This window comes from Colius striatus, chromosome Z (genome assembly GCF_028858725.1).
Source record: "Colius striatus isolate bColStr4 chromosome Z, bColStr4.1.hap1, whole genome shotgun sequence".
Lineage (NCBI taxonomy): Eukaryota > Metazoa > Chordata > Aves > Coliiformes > Coliidae > Colius > Colius striatus.
This window is the reverse complement of record NC_084790.1, coordinates 28,242,819-28,257,488: the sequence shown is the minus strand read 5'-3', so window position 1 is coordinate 28,257,488 and position 14,670 is coordinate 28,242,819. Positions and strand designations below refer to the sequence as shown.

Sequence of the window (14,670 nt, the reverse complement as noted above, 5' to 3'; positions counted from 1 at the left end):
ATGGACATTTGCCTTGACGTTACTTGTGTTTCACCTTGTCCTTTGCTCTTGTCCTCTGTACCTCTAATTCTCCCTAACCTCCAGCTGGCTAAATCGGTACAAATCCGATACTTAGTTCACACTTAGTCCTCACTTCTGAGAACACAACAATCCCAGATCCCTGAGCTTCCTCCAAGGCCCTGTGTTCCAGCCTCCTTCCTTTCCTTTTCTTTGCTTGCTATACCAGTCTGATGTGTCTTGGCTTTTGTGGAGGATGGGGGAGGGGGTGTGGACACGGATACGGACTGTTGAGACAGGCATTTTACGTGGCATGTAAAGCTATGCTGTTGCTTTTAATTAGTAAGGTCTAGGGACAGTGCCAGATGTCCTTAAGAAATGGTCCTTAATAAGATCTGTGAGAGAATTAATTATCAGCTGCAAACTGAACAAAATTCTCTAAATGAATTTAAAATACAGAAACATTAAAAATGTTAGCAACTTTGCTGAGATACCCTGTTTGTTTGGGTTGGGTTTTTTTGTCAAGTATAAAGACTTGACAAAGTCTTTATAGCAATTGACAAAGTCTGTGTAGCAATTCCCCCATCTTATACGAATATGTGCCTAAGGGGTCAAAAGTGACTTAAGTTAATATATCACCTGAGGATGCAGAAAGTATTGTGACTCTTCTTTTGCTTATGAGTGTGCTGGGATGTGGAGAAATTATAGGATCTGCTAAGTTCTACATGAATAGTTCTCAAACAGAAGGTATCTGTGGACTCGGATCATGTTTTGCAGGAGTGCAAGAAGCCCCATGGGAATTTGTTCTGGTCTTTTGTTGTGTTGTTTTGTTTTGTTTTCTCTCTGTCATGGTTTGACATGACAGCCTTTTCTGGTAAGGGGGAAGGGGCTGTAAAGATGGCTCCAGTAAGAAGTTGCTCTAAACTCTCCCCAGCTCTGAGCCAGACCCACTTCTGGGGCTGAGCCAATTTAATGCCTCCACGATCACTTTTTAAGAAGAAGCTGGAAGAAGAGGCTTCTTCCTCCGTCTTCTTCCATTTTTCCGCCCTTCTTCTTCTGGCTGGTGGTGCAAGCAGTAGGAACAGTGAGAGAAAGAACCATGCAGACTCCAAGGTCAGTGATGAAAGAGAGGAGGAGGTGTGCTGGAGCAGACACTCCCCTGCATTCTATGGAGAGAACTGGTGAAGCTGAGATTTATTTTCATTTCTTTAAAGACCCCACATCAGTGGTAGAGACTTATTTTGATAATGAGCCCGTATCAGGGGCAGAGACATATTTTGCTAAAGCTGGCTCCAGACCAGGGGCAGCGATTCACTTCATTAAAGGCCCCGAGCCAGGGATAGTAACTATGGCCAGAGGAGGCTGTGTCCTGTGGGAGGAACCCAACCAATTCACTGCAGACCCCGGGCCAGGGACAGTGATCTTCTTCTTTAAAACTATGGCTGGAAGAGGCCGTGTCCCAAGGAAGGGACCCGTTATCCACAGCTGTAACTGTGGGGAGGAACCCATGACAAAAGCAGCTCATTAAACTTATTCCCAGGAGAGGCCTTGTCCTAAGAGAGGGACCCTGCAACTGCCCCGTGTTGGAGCAGGGGAAGGATGCCAGGAGTCATGCTCATCTGATAAGACAGAAGCAGCAGAGCCCATCTGTGAGAGACTGACCATATCCCCGATTCCCTTCCCCCCTGAGCCGTTGAGGGTCGAGGACGTAGAGATATCAGGTGCAGTGAGCTGGGCCCAGGAAGAAAGGAGGGATGGGGGAGGGAGATCTTAAAGTGCTGGTTGTAATTTTCTCATCATCCTACTCCCTTTTTTTGCTTTTGTTCTATTCTGTTTCTTATAGAATAAATTTCCTACTTTCCTCTTTAAGTGAAGTACTGGAGTCTGTTTTGCCCAGAACCATAATTCACAGTGAACCCTCCCTGCTCTTGTCTCAATCCACAACAATCTTGCTTATCTTTTGACTCCCATTTTGCTGGGTCCTCCGCCATCCTAACGAGGGTGGGGGTGAATGGGTGAGCAAGAGACTGTGGTGCTGCTGTGCTAGCTGGGCCAAACCATGACACTCTCCCATGCTGTCTCTCCTCATACTTAGTAAGGACTCTCCTGTGGAGGACTAAGAGATGAATGCCTTCCCATATAACAAGCTTCTAAAACAGTGGTGTTCTGGATAGCAGAATCAAAGCACATGCAGCAGTAGACAATTTTTCTACAGTTATCATGAAACACCAGAGTCAATGTAAGTAATAGGCTACAGGACACACCTGGGCTGGGAGAGGAATTACACACTTAGACAATGTGCAGCGTGGCAGGCTGCACATTTTGCCTGCTAAGGATTGCACTCTGAAAGGAACTAAAAGAAAACAGCATGTAACAGAGTTATTTCCTTTCTGTGTTCCCTCATTCTTCATTTTCCCTTTTTGTATTCTAATTTTTTGTCCAGCTTGATTTTCCAGTTGATGTAAATTGGTGTCTTTGCTTCTCCACTATGATGTTTTAAGCTATGTGGTCTGATTTTAGCATCAGAATGGCCCTGGGACTAGTTGTGCTTACTGACTTCCTTATCCACACATCTTCTCACCCAGAGCTGTGGTCTGCTCCTATCAACCATCTGGAGCTAAGGTTAGCTTCTGGCTTTAGTGCAGCTGCATGCTTCTTCCACTGTCTGCTTACTTGGGAACCTGGGTGGATAACCATACCTGAAGGCTGTGTAAACCAGTTACTTGGATCAGCTGGCTAAGCCTGTTTGAGTCTGGTGCTGCCTTAAGTAAGCCACAGGGAAGCCATGCCTTACAACACATGCTGTGCTTTACTGCATGCTTGCCCTATATGTGTAACAATGTATATGTTATTGCCATTCAATTAACAATTACCTGCAGAGCCTTAAATCAGAAAATTATTTGAGTAAAGTACTGTAATGTTATGAAAAGCCTAACACTTTTTTTTTTTTTTCTGTGCAGGCTTATCACAGCTCTCTATACATGAAGTAGCCATGTGATCACTGACTTTTCCCACAGGTTTCCTACCTCCTCTGCAGGGTTCAGAGCAGCTCACTAGGGTTTAATTACCATTTTTAATCCAAATCTTCAACTGAATGCATTTAATTTATTGTAATTTCTTGTGCATCACCACCTGTGCAGCCCTTTTTGTGGTGCTTCTCATTTAATTTGAAAAGAAAATTAAAAATCATGAACTCTGCCAGATTACTTTCAGATCTTTGTGGTTATCTTTCCTTAACAATCAGGGAACTGAAGCTAATGTGAACTTAAGACTAAATTTTCATTAACTTTTGGGGGTGATACCTAAATGTTGCTTCAAAATATTTTAACTATTTATGTTTCTCAGCATAGGTTATACAGTATTGATTATACAGTATAGCATATCCACCATCCACCTGAGATACAGGCCTTTGTAGCTCTCCTGACTCACCTTGTTTCTCATGTGACAGACTAACCGAGCAGAGCTTGCATTATCTCCTTGTAGCTTTTAAGGAACTTGGACCCAAAATACTAGTTTGCAGCAACCGGGGGCAGTGAGCTCATCATGTAGCTTATGAAATGTAAGTCAGTGCTTTTCAGGACCCTTCCATGCTATCTCCATTAGCTACCCTTTGTTGGAGATTGTAGTATAAATATTGAAGAGATGATTAATGCCTGTTTCTGATGACCTAGGCAAGCCTCAGAACAGCTCTCTTGGTTGCCAACTCTCTAGGCTCTGCCTGTCTTTATTCTTCTTAACAAAAGCTGCAAACATATGTTTACTGATATCTGGATTTGTCTGGTTCTTAGCTTCTGAGAGTGTCCTCCTGTCCAATGCAGTTCTGTCATTCACTTTGTTCAGCTTCTCCAAGTGAAACTTTATCCACGCTCCACTGTTGCTTTTCCTGTGCAATCTACCTCCTCTTCTGAGACCCCTTCTGACCACACAAATGGCTGACAGAATCACAGCATCACAAAATGGTAGGAGTTGGAAGGTACCCTTAGAGATCATCAAGTCCAAGCCCCCTGCAGACGCAGGTTCACCTAGATCAGGTCACATAGGAATATGTCCAGGCGGGTCTGGAAGATCTCCAAGGAAGGAGACTCCACAACCCCTCTGGGCAGCCTGTTCCACTCCTCCGTCACCCTCACAGTGAAATAGTGTTTTCTTATGTTTAAATGGAACCTTTTGTGTTCCAGCTTCATTCCATTACCCCTTGTCCTGTTGCTAGCTACTATAGAAAAAAGGAATGCCCCAACCTCCTGACACCTGACCCTTTTATTTTCTGTTGCCTTCTCTCCTTGTCCCAGCGCAAAGAAACAACACTTTAAAAAAAAAATTTCCAAACACCTCATCATTGCCTTTCTGACTGACAGCTGAAGCTGACTGATAAGCAACTATCAAAAACCCGTTTGTCTACATTGCTGGGTGACTTTGCTTGGAGCTCTGAGGTGTTGTGGGTAGTAGGTAAACTCCTTGATGCTTTATCTGGTCCTCCTCCTACCATAATTGCGCTTGCAGCTTGACAAGGGGCATTGCCAACTTCACTCTCAACACAGCCATGCCTGCCAGCTCTACATGTAGATTAATCTCTGGGGAAATATAACCTGAATATGTCAGCCTTAACTAAACTTGCTTTGCATGAGGTATTGGTTGAAAGGAGTACACGTTATTTGAGTGAAGAAATTAAGAAATGTAAAACAAGGTTTTAAGTGAGAAAAAAGAAAACACGATGTTACAGAGTTCCAAATCCCACTTATGAACACTTTTTTTCTTACACTTCTGTCCAACCTAGAGTCTTTCAGCAATGTCTCAAAAGTGGAGCAAGCAGAAACATTTGTCTCTTCTTGGTCTCCTAATTCTGGGGACTTGGGAGCACTTCCTATAAACTTTCATTATGTTCTTCTGTTGGTACATTTTTCCAATGTTAAAGGTATTATTACCCAAGAATGTTTCATAACTTTTGACACATTGACTTTTCCATTGTTTCAGTTTGCTTTTGATGTGTTTTTTTTCTCCCAGAAACCACAAATGAGCTAATAGTAGCATAGATAACATAAGGTGTCAAAGTACATTTCCTAAACCATGTTTTTAATTTCTCCTTATCAGTTGTGGGAGCTTCTGGTACAATATCTGCATGGAGAAAGAAAAAAAAGGGAAAAAACGTGTAGCAGAGCTGGGAAAAACACTAGTAAGAAGAGTACCCTGATACCTGAAAGGGATGCAGATAATGTAACTTTTTAGAACCTCATATGTCTACCTTTTGTGGTAGAAACTCAATTCTGGGCAATAGGATTTACCAGTTTGCACTCAGACCCTCCCATTCATCCCTCTGTCTAGTCTTATCAATAGTATTGTTAGTGCTTGACTTCCCTTCCTCTACCTAAGTACTTTTATAAATCAACATTGATATGAGCCATCCATCGTGTCAAGTATCACAGCAATATAGTGTGGCAAAAGACACCATCATGTACCACTGCAGGAGAGACATCAATATATGTAAATGTCCTGCTTCTTCTAAGACTGTGTCTGAAATCTTACAATATTGCTCCATCTTTACCTGGTAGAATGCCTTTCCTGTGTACTTCTGGAGCTACCATGCAGTCTCTTGCTCTTTAACTTTGGAAAGGAGGAAAAGGATACACTTCTCACTTTCTGTCCCTAGCAGTTAAGAAATGAATTGTGAATATACGTAACTTTTTGTATCTTCAGGATAGCACCAGACTGGTGCCTTTGTCTGCTCATTTCTTTATTCAAATGTGCCTGCAAGCACTCTGAGTGTCCAAGTGCTTAATTTTGCAGCACTGCCAGAGCAAAAATTTTTCAAGAGTGCATTTCTCTTCATTGAGAAAATAAAATAATTCAAAATAATCTCTAGATTATAATTCAAAATAATCTCTAGATTATTTTTTTCTTTACTATGAATGTTTTACTTCCAGGAAGATTGAACTTTAAGCCTAGGAGATGAATTGTCTCAGTACAAGATCTGGTGGAATGCCAGACGTACAGCACCAGGGGGAAGCATAAAATGACACATCCTCCTTTTGGTGATTCCAGACAGTTATATTGTGTTATGTTCACTACCAACAACCAAACTGCTCGTGGTTCACATCACCTTTCCCATCATCTGATTCTAAGTTGGAGCTTCTAACCTCCCCTTGCTTTTTAACATTCCACTGAGAGTGGGAAGTTAGGTGTGGCTAGATAGGGATTCCGAAATAAAGACTCAGTAATAACAGGGTTGTTATTGAGCAGGTATTCTTTAATGCAGTGCTGGATGCACAGGGATCCTTCCACCAAACATGCATGCCACAAGACAAAAGTACATTGATTTTGTACATTAAAACATGAATATTCAACACCTTTCATGAGGTTATTTGCCATGAACATGCTATTCCAGGAAACAATTACCCAATTCTGCAATTCATTATCTCCTCCAGTGGTCATTCATTGGTTGTCCTCTAGATCTACTATCCCTGGTTTAGCTACACAGCTAACTCAAGTTAACTTATATCTTGGACATGTGCTGGTCTTACCCTGGGCACTGTTTCTACACGCTGCTTTGCCTAACAGAATCAAAAAGCCTTGAGAAACATTAACAATCTTAAGAAACGATAGACAAAAATTCAGTATTATCACTTGAGAAACTAAACTGAAGTATTTAAATAATTCAACAGCTCCATTTCATGTCCATTTTCGTCCTCTCTCCTCTGCTGATACCTAGCTAGCTTCGCTGGTTCTGGTAGCTAGAGTAGAAACCTAATCACTGCTTTATGCATAATTGTTTTTCTACCTATTCTGATTCCCCCCCCCGTGGCCCTCCGTGTTCCAGCACAGAGGAGGATGCGAGTGCAGCAGTGGCAACCTCAACGAAACTGCTGTCCAACTGCTGTCTGATGATGCTTCGGCACTTTTGTCAAGGATGGGGTGGGGAAGGCACATGGCAAAGAAATGGTTGAAATATTAACTTCGAACTGGAATCAAAGGCGTCGGCAGCAGCTGCCACTGCATGTCTGGAGCAGGCGAAACATCCCCGCCTCAGCAACTGCAGCGCGGAGAGTGGCAGCAGCGGCCCCTGACCCCGGCTCAAGCAACTGCGGCGCAGGGAGCGGCCGCAGGGGCCCCTGTAGCCGCCTCAACAAACGGGCGCGGGAAGTGGCAACAGCGGCCCCTGGCCGCCCGCCTCAGCAACTGCGGCGCGAGGAGCGGCTGCCGCGGCAGCTGCTTTCAACGAGCGCCAACCCGGAGACGCTCGTGTCTGTCATCTCTTTCTCGTCTAGTCCGCACCGCGCACCTAAAAACGCTTTCTGTACTCGGTTATTCACATTGTGAGAAGTTTAAGTACCTCCCAGTGCTGAACTTTAAGGCGTCAGCACAAAACCTCGACGGCAAGGAAAACGAGGTTAAGGGAAATAGAGTGCCTTCACGCTTCTCTCCGAAGCCCGTCAATTCCAAAACGCCTCCCCCGCCTCGCGTCCCAGAGAATTTTAACGCGCGGAGGAGGAAACCGAAGTACAGCCCGTCTAGAACGAGCCGACTGCCTTAGAGGCTGCAGCGGGAGCTGCCGCCAGCGGCGGGACTTGCACGGCCCCGCCCGCCCCGCCGGCTCCACCGCCCGTCACGTGGCGTGACGCGCCTCGCGCCGCTGGGAGCCCTTGCCCTCGCGCACGCGACGGTGATGCCCCGGGCCGGGCGCGGCGCCCATTGGCTGCCTCCCGCGATCACCTGAGGGTCCCATCCGCACAGTAGCTCTCCAGCCGATTGGCTCGCCGTGCCCGAGCAGTGCCGCCTGTCGGGCGGGTCCCGGCACCGGCGGCGGGAGGCGATTGGCGGAGGCGGCCGCCTCTCCGGAGCTTCCCCGCCCTACTCCCTGCCGGGCGGGCACTGAAGAGTCCCGGCCCCGCCGCTCTATCGTGGTTTGGGCCTCGCCGTGTCGGGATGAGCCGCGTTTCCCCATGGAGACCAAACGGCCCGAGATTCCCAGCAGCGTCCTGGACGACCTGTGCAGGTAACGGCGAGGTGGGGGCGTTCCCGGTTCCCGGGCCCGCCTCACGCCCACCGGCCGTGGCAGCCCGGCCGGCGCCTCCCCCTTCCCCTGCGCGGCGGCAGCGGCAGTCCCGTTCCGCGCCGCCGCGGGCCCTCCGCTGTGGAGGGCGGCTGGACGTGCTCTCTTGCTCCTTGCCCCCCTCCCAGTGCGAGACGCGCGGTCGTGCCGCGGGGCCCGGGCGGCTCAGGGCCCGCGGTGTTGGCGGCTGCTGGAGCGGCTCTTGGGCTGGCGGGACTCCGGCCGGGGTGTGGGGGGATTGCTGTTTAGAGCAGCGCGGCCTGGGGTAAGGGGCGGTGTCGGTGCAGCCGGGAAGCGGAAGGAAGGGGCTTGAGGAGGCTGCCTCCCTCCGCGCCCGTGCGGGGCTGCACCCGCCTCCCTTACGGGTCCTGGGGCTAGGGCGCCGCTGCCCGGTGGAAGCCGTGCTGGCGTGGCGGGAAGAGTGCCCGACGGCTCCTTGTTGCCGTCGACGCCGCCATCAGAACCCGGTGTTCGGCTACACTAGCGTCGGGGAAGAGACTGTGTGTGGGAGAAAGGGCAGAACGTTGGTTGTGGCTTTTTCTTGGTGTGTGTGCAGCAGCTCATGCTGCTTGGCCGAGGCAGGTGAAGCTTCATCGGCATTGTTTGTGCGAGTGAAAGAAGAGTTAGAAGCATAAGGCCGATGTGATGTGTGTAGTGATGAATTGGTGAGATGCCATTCAGAAGTCTGGTTTAGTTGAGAAGAGGTGGCAGGAAGTTTCTTCTGCTGCTCTAGAGAATATTCCCAGTGAGACAGAAAAGAGAGAGCCGAAGGAGTACCTTTCAGCCAGAAACTGATCTCTCCTGCTTGTCGGTCCTGTGAGTGGAATGGTTAACTTATCCTAAACGTTGCACATTTAAGTTTTCATTAAACGTGGATAATGTTTTCTTGGGGAAGGGGAATCCCCCTTATTTCGCCAGTCTCTGATCATCTATGGCACAGCCTTTTGGGGTCTAATTCATCTGTCATCCACAGAATTTGATGCCCCAAACTGAATGTGATACTTGTGAAGTAATCCTGTTTTGCCACCTCAAAAGGTCTCCTTTCCTAAGTACCTACGTACAAAGGTTACTAGAGACAAAAGACAGTCCAGTTAGTGGAATTAATATTTTCAAATAAGTGAAAATGCTTAGAAATGACAATACTACGGGAAGCTGCAACCACTATGCTCAATAGCATTTTGTCTTGTGTATAACGCAGGAGGTGCAATATGCAAGTAAATTTTCAGTTCTCCAAGCCTGGCCTCTGAAATGTGTTTGTGTTTCCGTTATGTCTCCTTTGGGCTCCCTGCAGAGAGTTGGGACTTGTTTTTTAGATCCTTCCTCACATATCAAGCGTGGTTTAAGACTTCTAGAAAATCCAGAGCGGAATCACAATGTTTACAAAACTGAAATGGCCTGTTTGTGTCACTCCTGTAGGGAGGCTGGTAGAAGGAGACGTGAGTAATCAGATCTTACATGATATAGGGTCAATCCCACAATCTTGAGTGCTCCTCTATGTAGTGGTTATCTTCGGCCTTTGAAATGGTGTTTTGCCTTATAATTGTATGGCTTTAATGAAAAAAAAATGCCTTAGAATAGTAGATTGGGCGCTTGTGGTTACCATCTGTCTTGTTCTTCATCTTTTGCTAATTCGCCTTGTTGACATTCCTCAGTGCTAACAGATCAGCCTTGCTTCAGATACATTGCCTTCCTTAGATATGGCAGAACAACTGAAAGGAATGGGGGAATCTGGCTTTCCTGTGGGAGAGAAAGGATTCTGTTGCGCACTGGTAGTGTGACAGGGCCTGATAGATCCTGCCTCAGGGGAGATGGTAAACTATTAAATAAGGGGAAGATCAGTTGTGCTGCAATTCAGGTGGTTGTCTTTAAATGAGTTATTAAAATACTTGTCACTTCCCACATCCTTTACTCTGTATTTCCACATTAGTGGGCATTTTAGTACAAAGAGACAAGCAGTCTTCGTGCTTGATTGTTGAGAAGATTCTATGTGTTTTCTAGCACAACCTATACTTTTAATTTTTTTTTTCTTTTTAAAATTGTCAGAAATAAAACCTCAGTACTAAAATAATTGTAATTTCAGTATAACAGCTTTGAAGATTTGCAGGAGCCATATGAATTCTCTGCTGTCTTGTATGAGCTATAGCAGTGTAAGCTGTGAATCTCAATAACTACTAGTGTATTTTTAGGAGATGGCAAGCATTCACATTACTCTTACCAAGGTCAACTATGAAATAAATCTGCTTTCAAGTCAAGCTTGCCTAGTAGTTTGATTCCTCCTCCCGCTGCCCCCAGTGTGGTGGAGTGCTTTTTGTGTATTGGGAAACCAAAAGGCCAAGTTAAAGCTTAGATGTCCCTGAAACAGAGCTATTGGTTTTATTTGTATCTCGAGAGTGCCAGCGTATCTGTGAAATTTATATGCTTTGCCTTTGGACAGGAATATTTTCCTTTGTCCTGAAGCAAATGGCCTGGATTCTCTGCAGAAAACTCTTGATTGTGAAAAGTTTGTGTGTGTCGGAGGTATGGTCACACTGTATCTGCCATATTATATTTCCTTATGACAAAAAGGCCACTTTGAGCTGGTACTGATTACATCAATGTAATGCATTATTGAATTAAAATGCATTTGGATTTTACTTTAAGCTGAATCATTTTATCTAGTTGTCTCTCAGAGCCTCTGCCTAGACAGGAGCCTTTGTGAGGTTCCACATGGAGGCCACTTAAAGAGGCTCATGTGTAGGTCCTTAGATAACTTGCAGCTGTTCCAGCTAATTCAGCCGATTAGTCTAAAAAATAATTTCACTGTACAAATTAGCTACAGCTGTTTTAATGCTTGCAGGTAATTCTTACGGCTGTTGCTATCTCCAAAGGTGTACAAAGGTTCCTCAGCTGGTACTTTTATTTTGAGGGAAGGATGTGAGAGTTGGTTCTTTTTGTTTTTGTTGAGCCCAGTAGGTTAAAAACATGGAAGTACTGCAGGGTAGCCATTACTATGTTGTTTTTGCAGTTGTGACTTAAAGCTTCAAAGTTTTTTAGGTATCATGCAGGATGATGAGTTCTTTTTGTACTAATGGATTTTGATCTTAACAAATGCTGCTCAATTGTGTAGTTAATTGGACTAGGACTCTAAAATTTTTATTGTCTGTGGTCACTTAAAGCACAGCAGTTTTGAAATGTGTGAACCTCTAGGAGGATCTGTATTATGTTCTTCAACTGCCTTACTTTTACAAAGTTTAGCTTACACTGTTTGTGTGACAGTGTGTTTTGCTGAAGGTAAAGTTTGGCTGTTTAGAAACAACTGTAGCATTCAGCATCATAGTAAGCTTTTAATTGAACAAGGGAAACTTAGCATACCGATCTTTGATTATTTGGGGTTCTTTGTGTACTTTTGAATGTTCTTGCTGATGCTATAGTGTTTTTTCACACTGAATAGTAGAATATGTAACCATTTCATGTAGGTTATAGCTAAGTTTAAATGTAGAACTTCTAATGCATGTTACCAAAACTTCTCTTTCATGTTGACTTTGTTAAATCAAGCACATTGGGTGAAGGGCTCTTCAGCCTTGGGCTTAGTTTGTCTTGTGGAACACAAAGTTAAGTTACCTGCCATAGTGACTATGTTCAGAGACAAACATTCATAGCTGACTTCACAGAATCTAATACTGAAAATAGGCAACACTGAAACTTGTATTAGAGAACTGATATAACCCAGGTCTTAAAAACCCCCAACAAACTGAAACCCAAAAAACCCCAAACCCTACAAGTTTTCCCAACAGTGTATAAAAACAAGTAGGTTTTTATATTCAGCTGTAGAGATCTGTGGGAGAAGTGATAATGGTGGTGGTGATTATTGGCAAATGCTTTAATTTCAAAACCATTCTTCTAATAATAATAAAAAAGATTAAAACCACTAGTCTAATGCACTTTCTTTTAACATTGTATTTCTTTTTCCAAACTGTCAGTTTTTCCCCGCTGATAAATTAAGAGACTTCTGCACTTAGAATTGATATTTAGAGAGTGAAATGTGACTTGCCAGCACATGAAACAGAGCTGAGAGATTAAGCCAGGTAAATAACGTCTTCAAACTTTTCTTTTCATCTCCTAGGCTGTTTTAGAATCACAGTGTTGGCATCCAGTTTATTTTAGTACTGCTAAGTTAGTGTGTGTTTAAATTTTGGTACTAGGACTACTCTGACCAATTCTGTTAAATAACAAGTTACAGGTATCCATGTAATTTTTCAGTCATGTTGATTTGTGCCACTGAATGTTCCTTACTGAATAAAGAAATGGAGGTAAAGAGTATTAATGTAGGCTCTGGAGCTTCTGAGTGCTCACTTTCTCCTGTAAGCAAGTGCTGTTGGTCAATCATTTGACTTCAGGACTGTGGTGGATTAACCTTGGACAGCAGCCAAATTGTCCACCAAGCCACTCTTCAGCAAGATAGGGGAGACAATAGGATGGAAAAGCTTGTGGCTCAAGATGAGACAGGAAGGTTGCTTACCAGTTACCATCATGGGCAAAACAGACTCAACTCAGGGAAAATTGATGTAGTTCATTGCCAATTAGAGTTAGATTTGGATAGAGAAAAAGAGACAAAAAACATATAAACAGTGCTTTCCCCCGTGCCTCCATTTTTTACAGATTCACCTTAACCCCTTCATTATGGACTCTTCTTTCTTCTCATGCTTTGCCCCTGTGCCAGCTTGGAGTTAATCTTATAAGCTGAAGTTCCCTCAGGAAATACCTGTTGGCTCCAGCATGGGATCCTCCACAGGCTGCAGTGTGGACATAAACTCTGCCATGGAGCATTTTCTTCCCCTCCTCTTCTCTGACCTTGGTGTATTCACTACTGTCTTTCCTTTCTTCCTCTGCTTGTCCAGCATTTTTGTCTTTATCGTGCTTTCCTAGAGGTACCACAGTGCAGACTGCTGGCTTCAGCGGTGCCCTGCAGGAGTTCCATTGGAGCCAACTATAGCCAGCACTGGGCAGCCCCAGCCTCTGCTCAGCAGTATCTCAACCTAGAGATACCTGTTGCTAGCACTTCAGTCACTAAGTTTAGGAGTTAACTTTTTCTCATTAATAAGTAACTTTCCCATTAGTTTTGCCCTTTTTATTCCAAGCCTAATGCTGGCATGTCCTTATTCCTTTTTGGTACTATCTCTACGTATTTTATCTTCCGATTTATGTTCAGGGGCAGTGCTGGGGCAAGTAAATGTTATGAACTAAATGTACTAAAACAAAAGTCTGCTTCATACCTTTAATCTTCAGCAGCTCTATATGGAAGAGCTATTTTCAGCAGTAACAGAGCCTTTAGAAAAAAATGGAGCAGTTGGGGAGTGGTATTGCCAATTTTCAACTGGCAAGTAGGAAAATACTGTTCTGGAAGTGAATAAGGTTATTTATGCAAGGGAGAGTCTTTCCTTATTTAAGAGTATCTAGTCATAGACCTTTTTCAATATGAGAACAGGTTAATAAGAACAGGAGGAAAACATAGGCAAAACAAACTTGAAGTAGAAGCATTAAGGGAGCTAGTGATGAGAACCAAACCTGGCAACTAATTGATGAGGATATGTAGGGGCTTAGGAGTGTTCATTCCAGCAAGCTGATCTGAGTGAGGACCTGCTTCTGGTGAACTAATTGAAAAAGGGGAAAAACAGAACAAAAAATGTACAGGCATAGACCTGAGAAAACACAAGTGAAGACAAGGACAAGAATCAAACCTGCCAGTCACGCTAATTCATGGTCTGTCAAGAAACCACAGGCACTGCTTCCAAGAATATAAGCCTGGCCTTTGCATCTGATAGGGCTGTAAACCAGAGGGGGCACCACACACTGGGCTCGGGGGTGTGCAATGGGGCAAGGGAAGCAGTAGGGGACTGTGGTGGTTTATCTCTAACTGAACAATGACCAAAGCACACAGTTACTCACTGCTCCCCAACTCAGCAGGATGGGGAGGACAATCAAGAGAGTTCTAGAACTTTGTGGGTTGAAATAAGGACAATTTAACAGAACACCGCAAAGAGTAGGCAGTTACAATGATGACCAAGGGACACAGAAAAGCTTGCAATGTCCAGTGTAAGTGCTCACACGCCACAGCCTGACGCTCAGCCACAGCACCTGGCCACTGCCCTTATAGCCTGAGCATGAAGTCAGGTGGGATTGAATAGCCTGGTCATGCCTCCTGGCCGAGGCTGGAGAGAGTTAACTCTATCCTGGCCAAACCCAGGATAGGGACAAAGTGGGGGTAAGCAGAAAGTGGTAAAAGAGGGGTGAGTTGTGTGGAAAATGGGAAAGATCAGTGAGCTTGTCTGGCTGAACCTTTGGCCTGATTACCACTGTTTGTCCCCTCTTCTTGTTGCATATTTTCTTAATTTTCTCTCTGTATGAGCCTCTTCCAGGTATGTCTGTTACTCTCCAGCATGTGGTTTCAGAAGGACCAGAGGTCCTAGATAATCCACAGCAACACAAGACCAGCAGCTTTATGGTTTGTTTAAACATCAAACATGCAAAGTCCTCCATTTCTCAACAGCTGAATGTGCTTCTTGGCTTCAGCAAGCAACCTTCACTGTGTAGCTTCAATTCCTGGCCTTTCCTCTATCCTGATCCCACATCCCTCCTGAGCTCACAATCCT

At 44.7% G+C, this 14,670-nt stretch overlaps 1 protein-coding gene across 2 annotated transcripts in view; it reads left to right on the top strand.

The window, feature by feature from the left end:
• Positions 1–7,860: 7,860 nt before the first annotated feature.
• Positions 7,861–14,670, top strand: part of DCP2 (decapping mRNA 2) — a 37,158-nt gene continuing 30,348 nt past the window's right edge. For both annotated transcript variants that reach the window (XM_062018654.1, XM_062018653.1), the window contains exon 1: positions 7,861–7,984. In XM_062018654.1, coding sequence (XP_061874638.1) covers positions 7,932–7,984 — 53 coding nt within the window. In that variant the 5' untranslated portion in view covers positions 7,861–7,931. The remainder of the gene's footprint in view (positions 7,985–14,670) is intronic.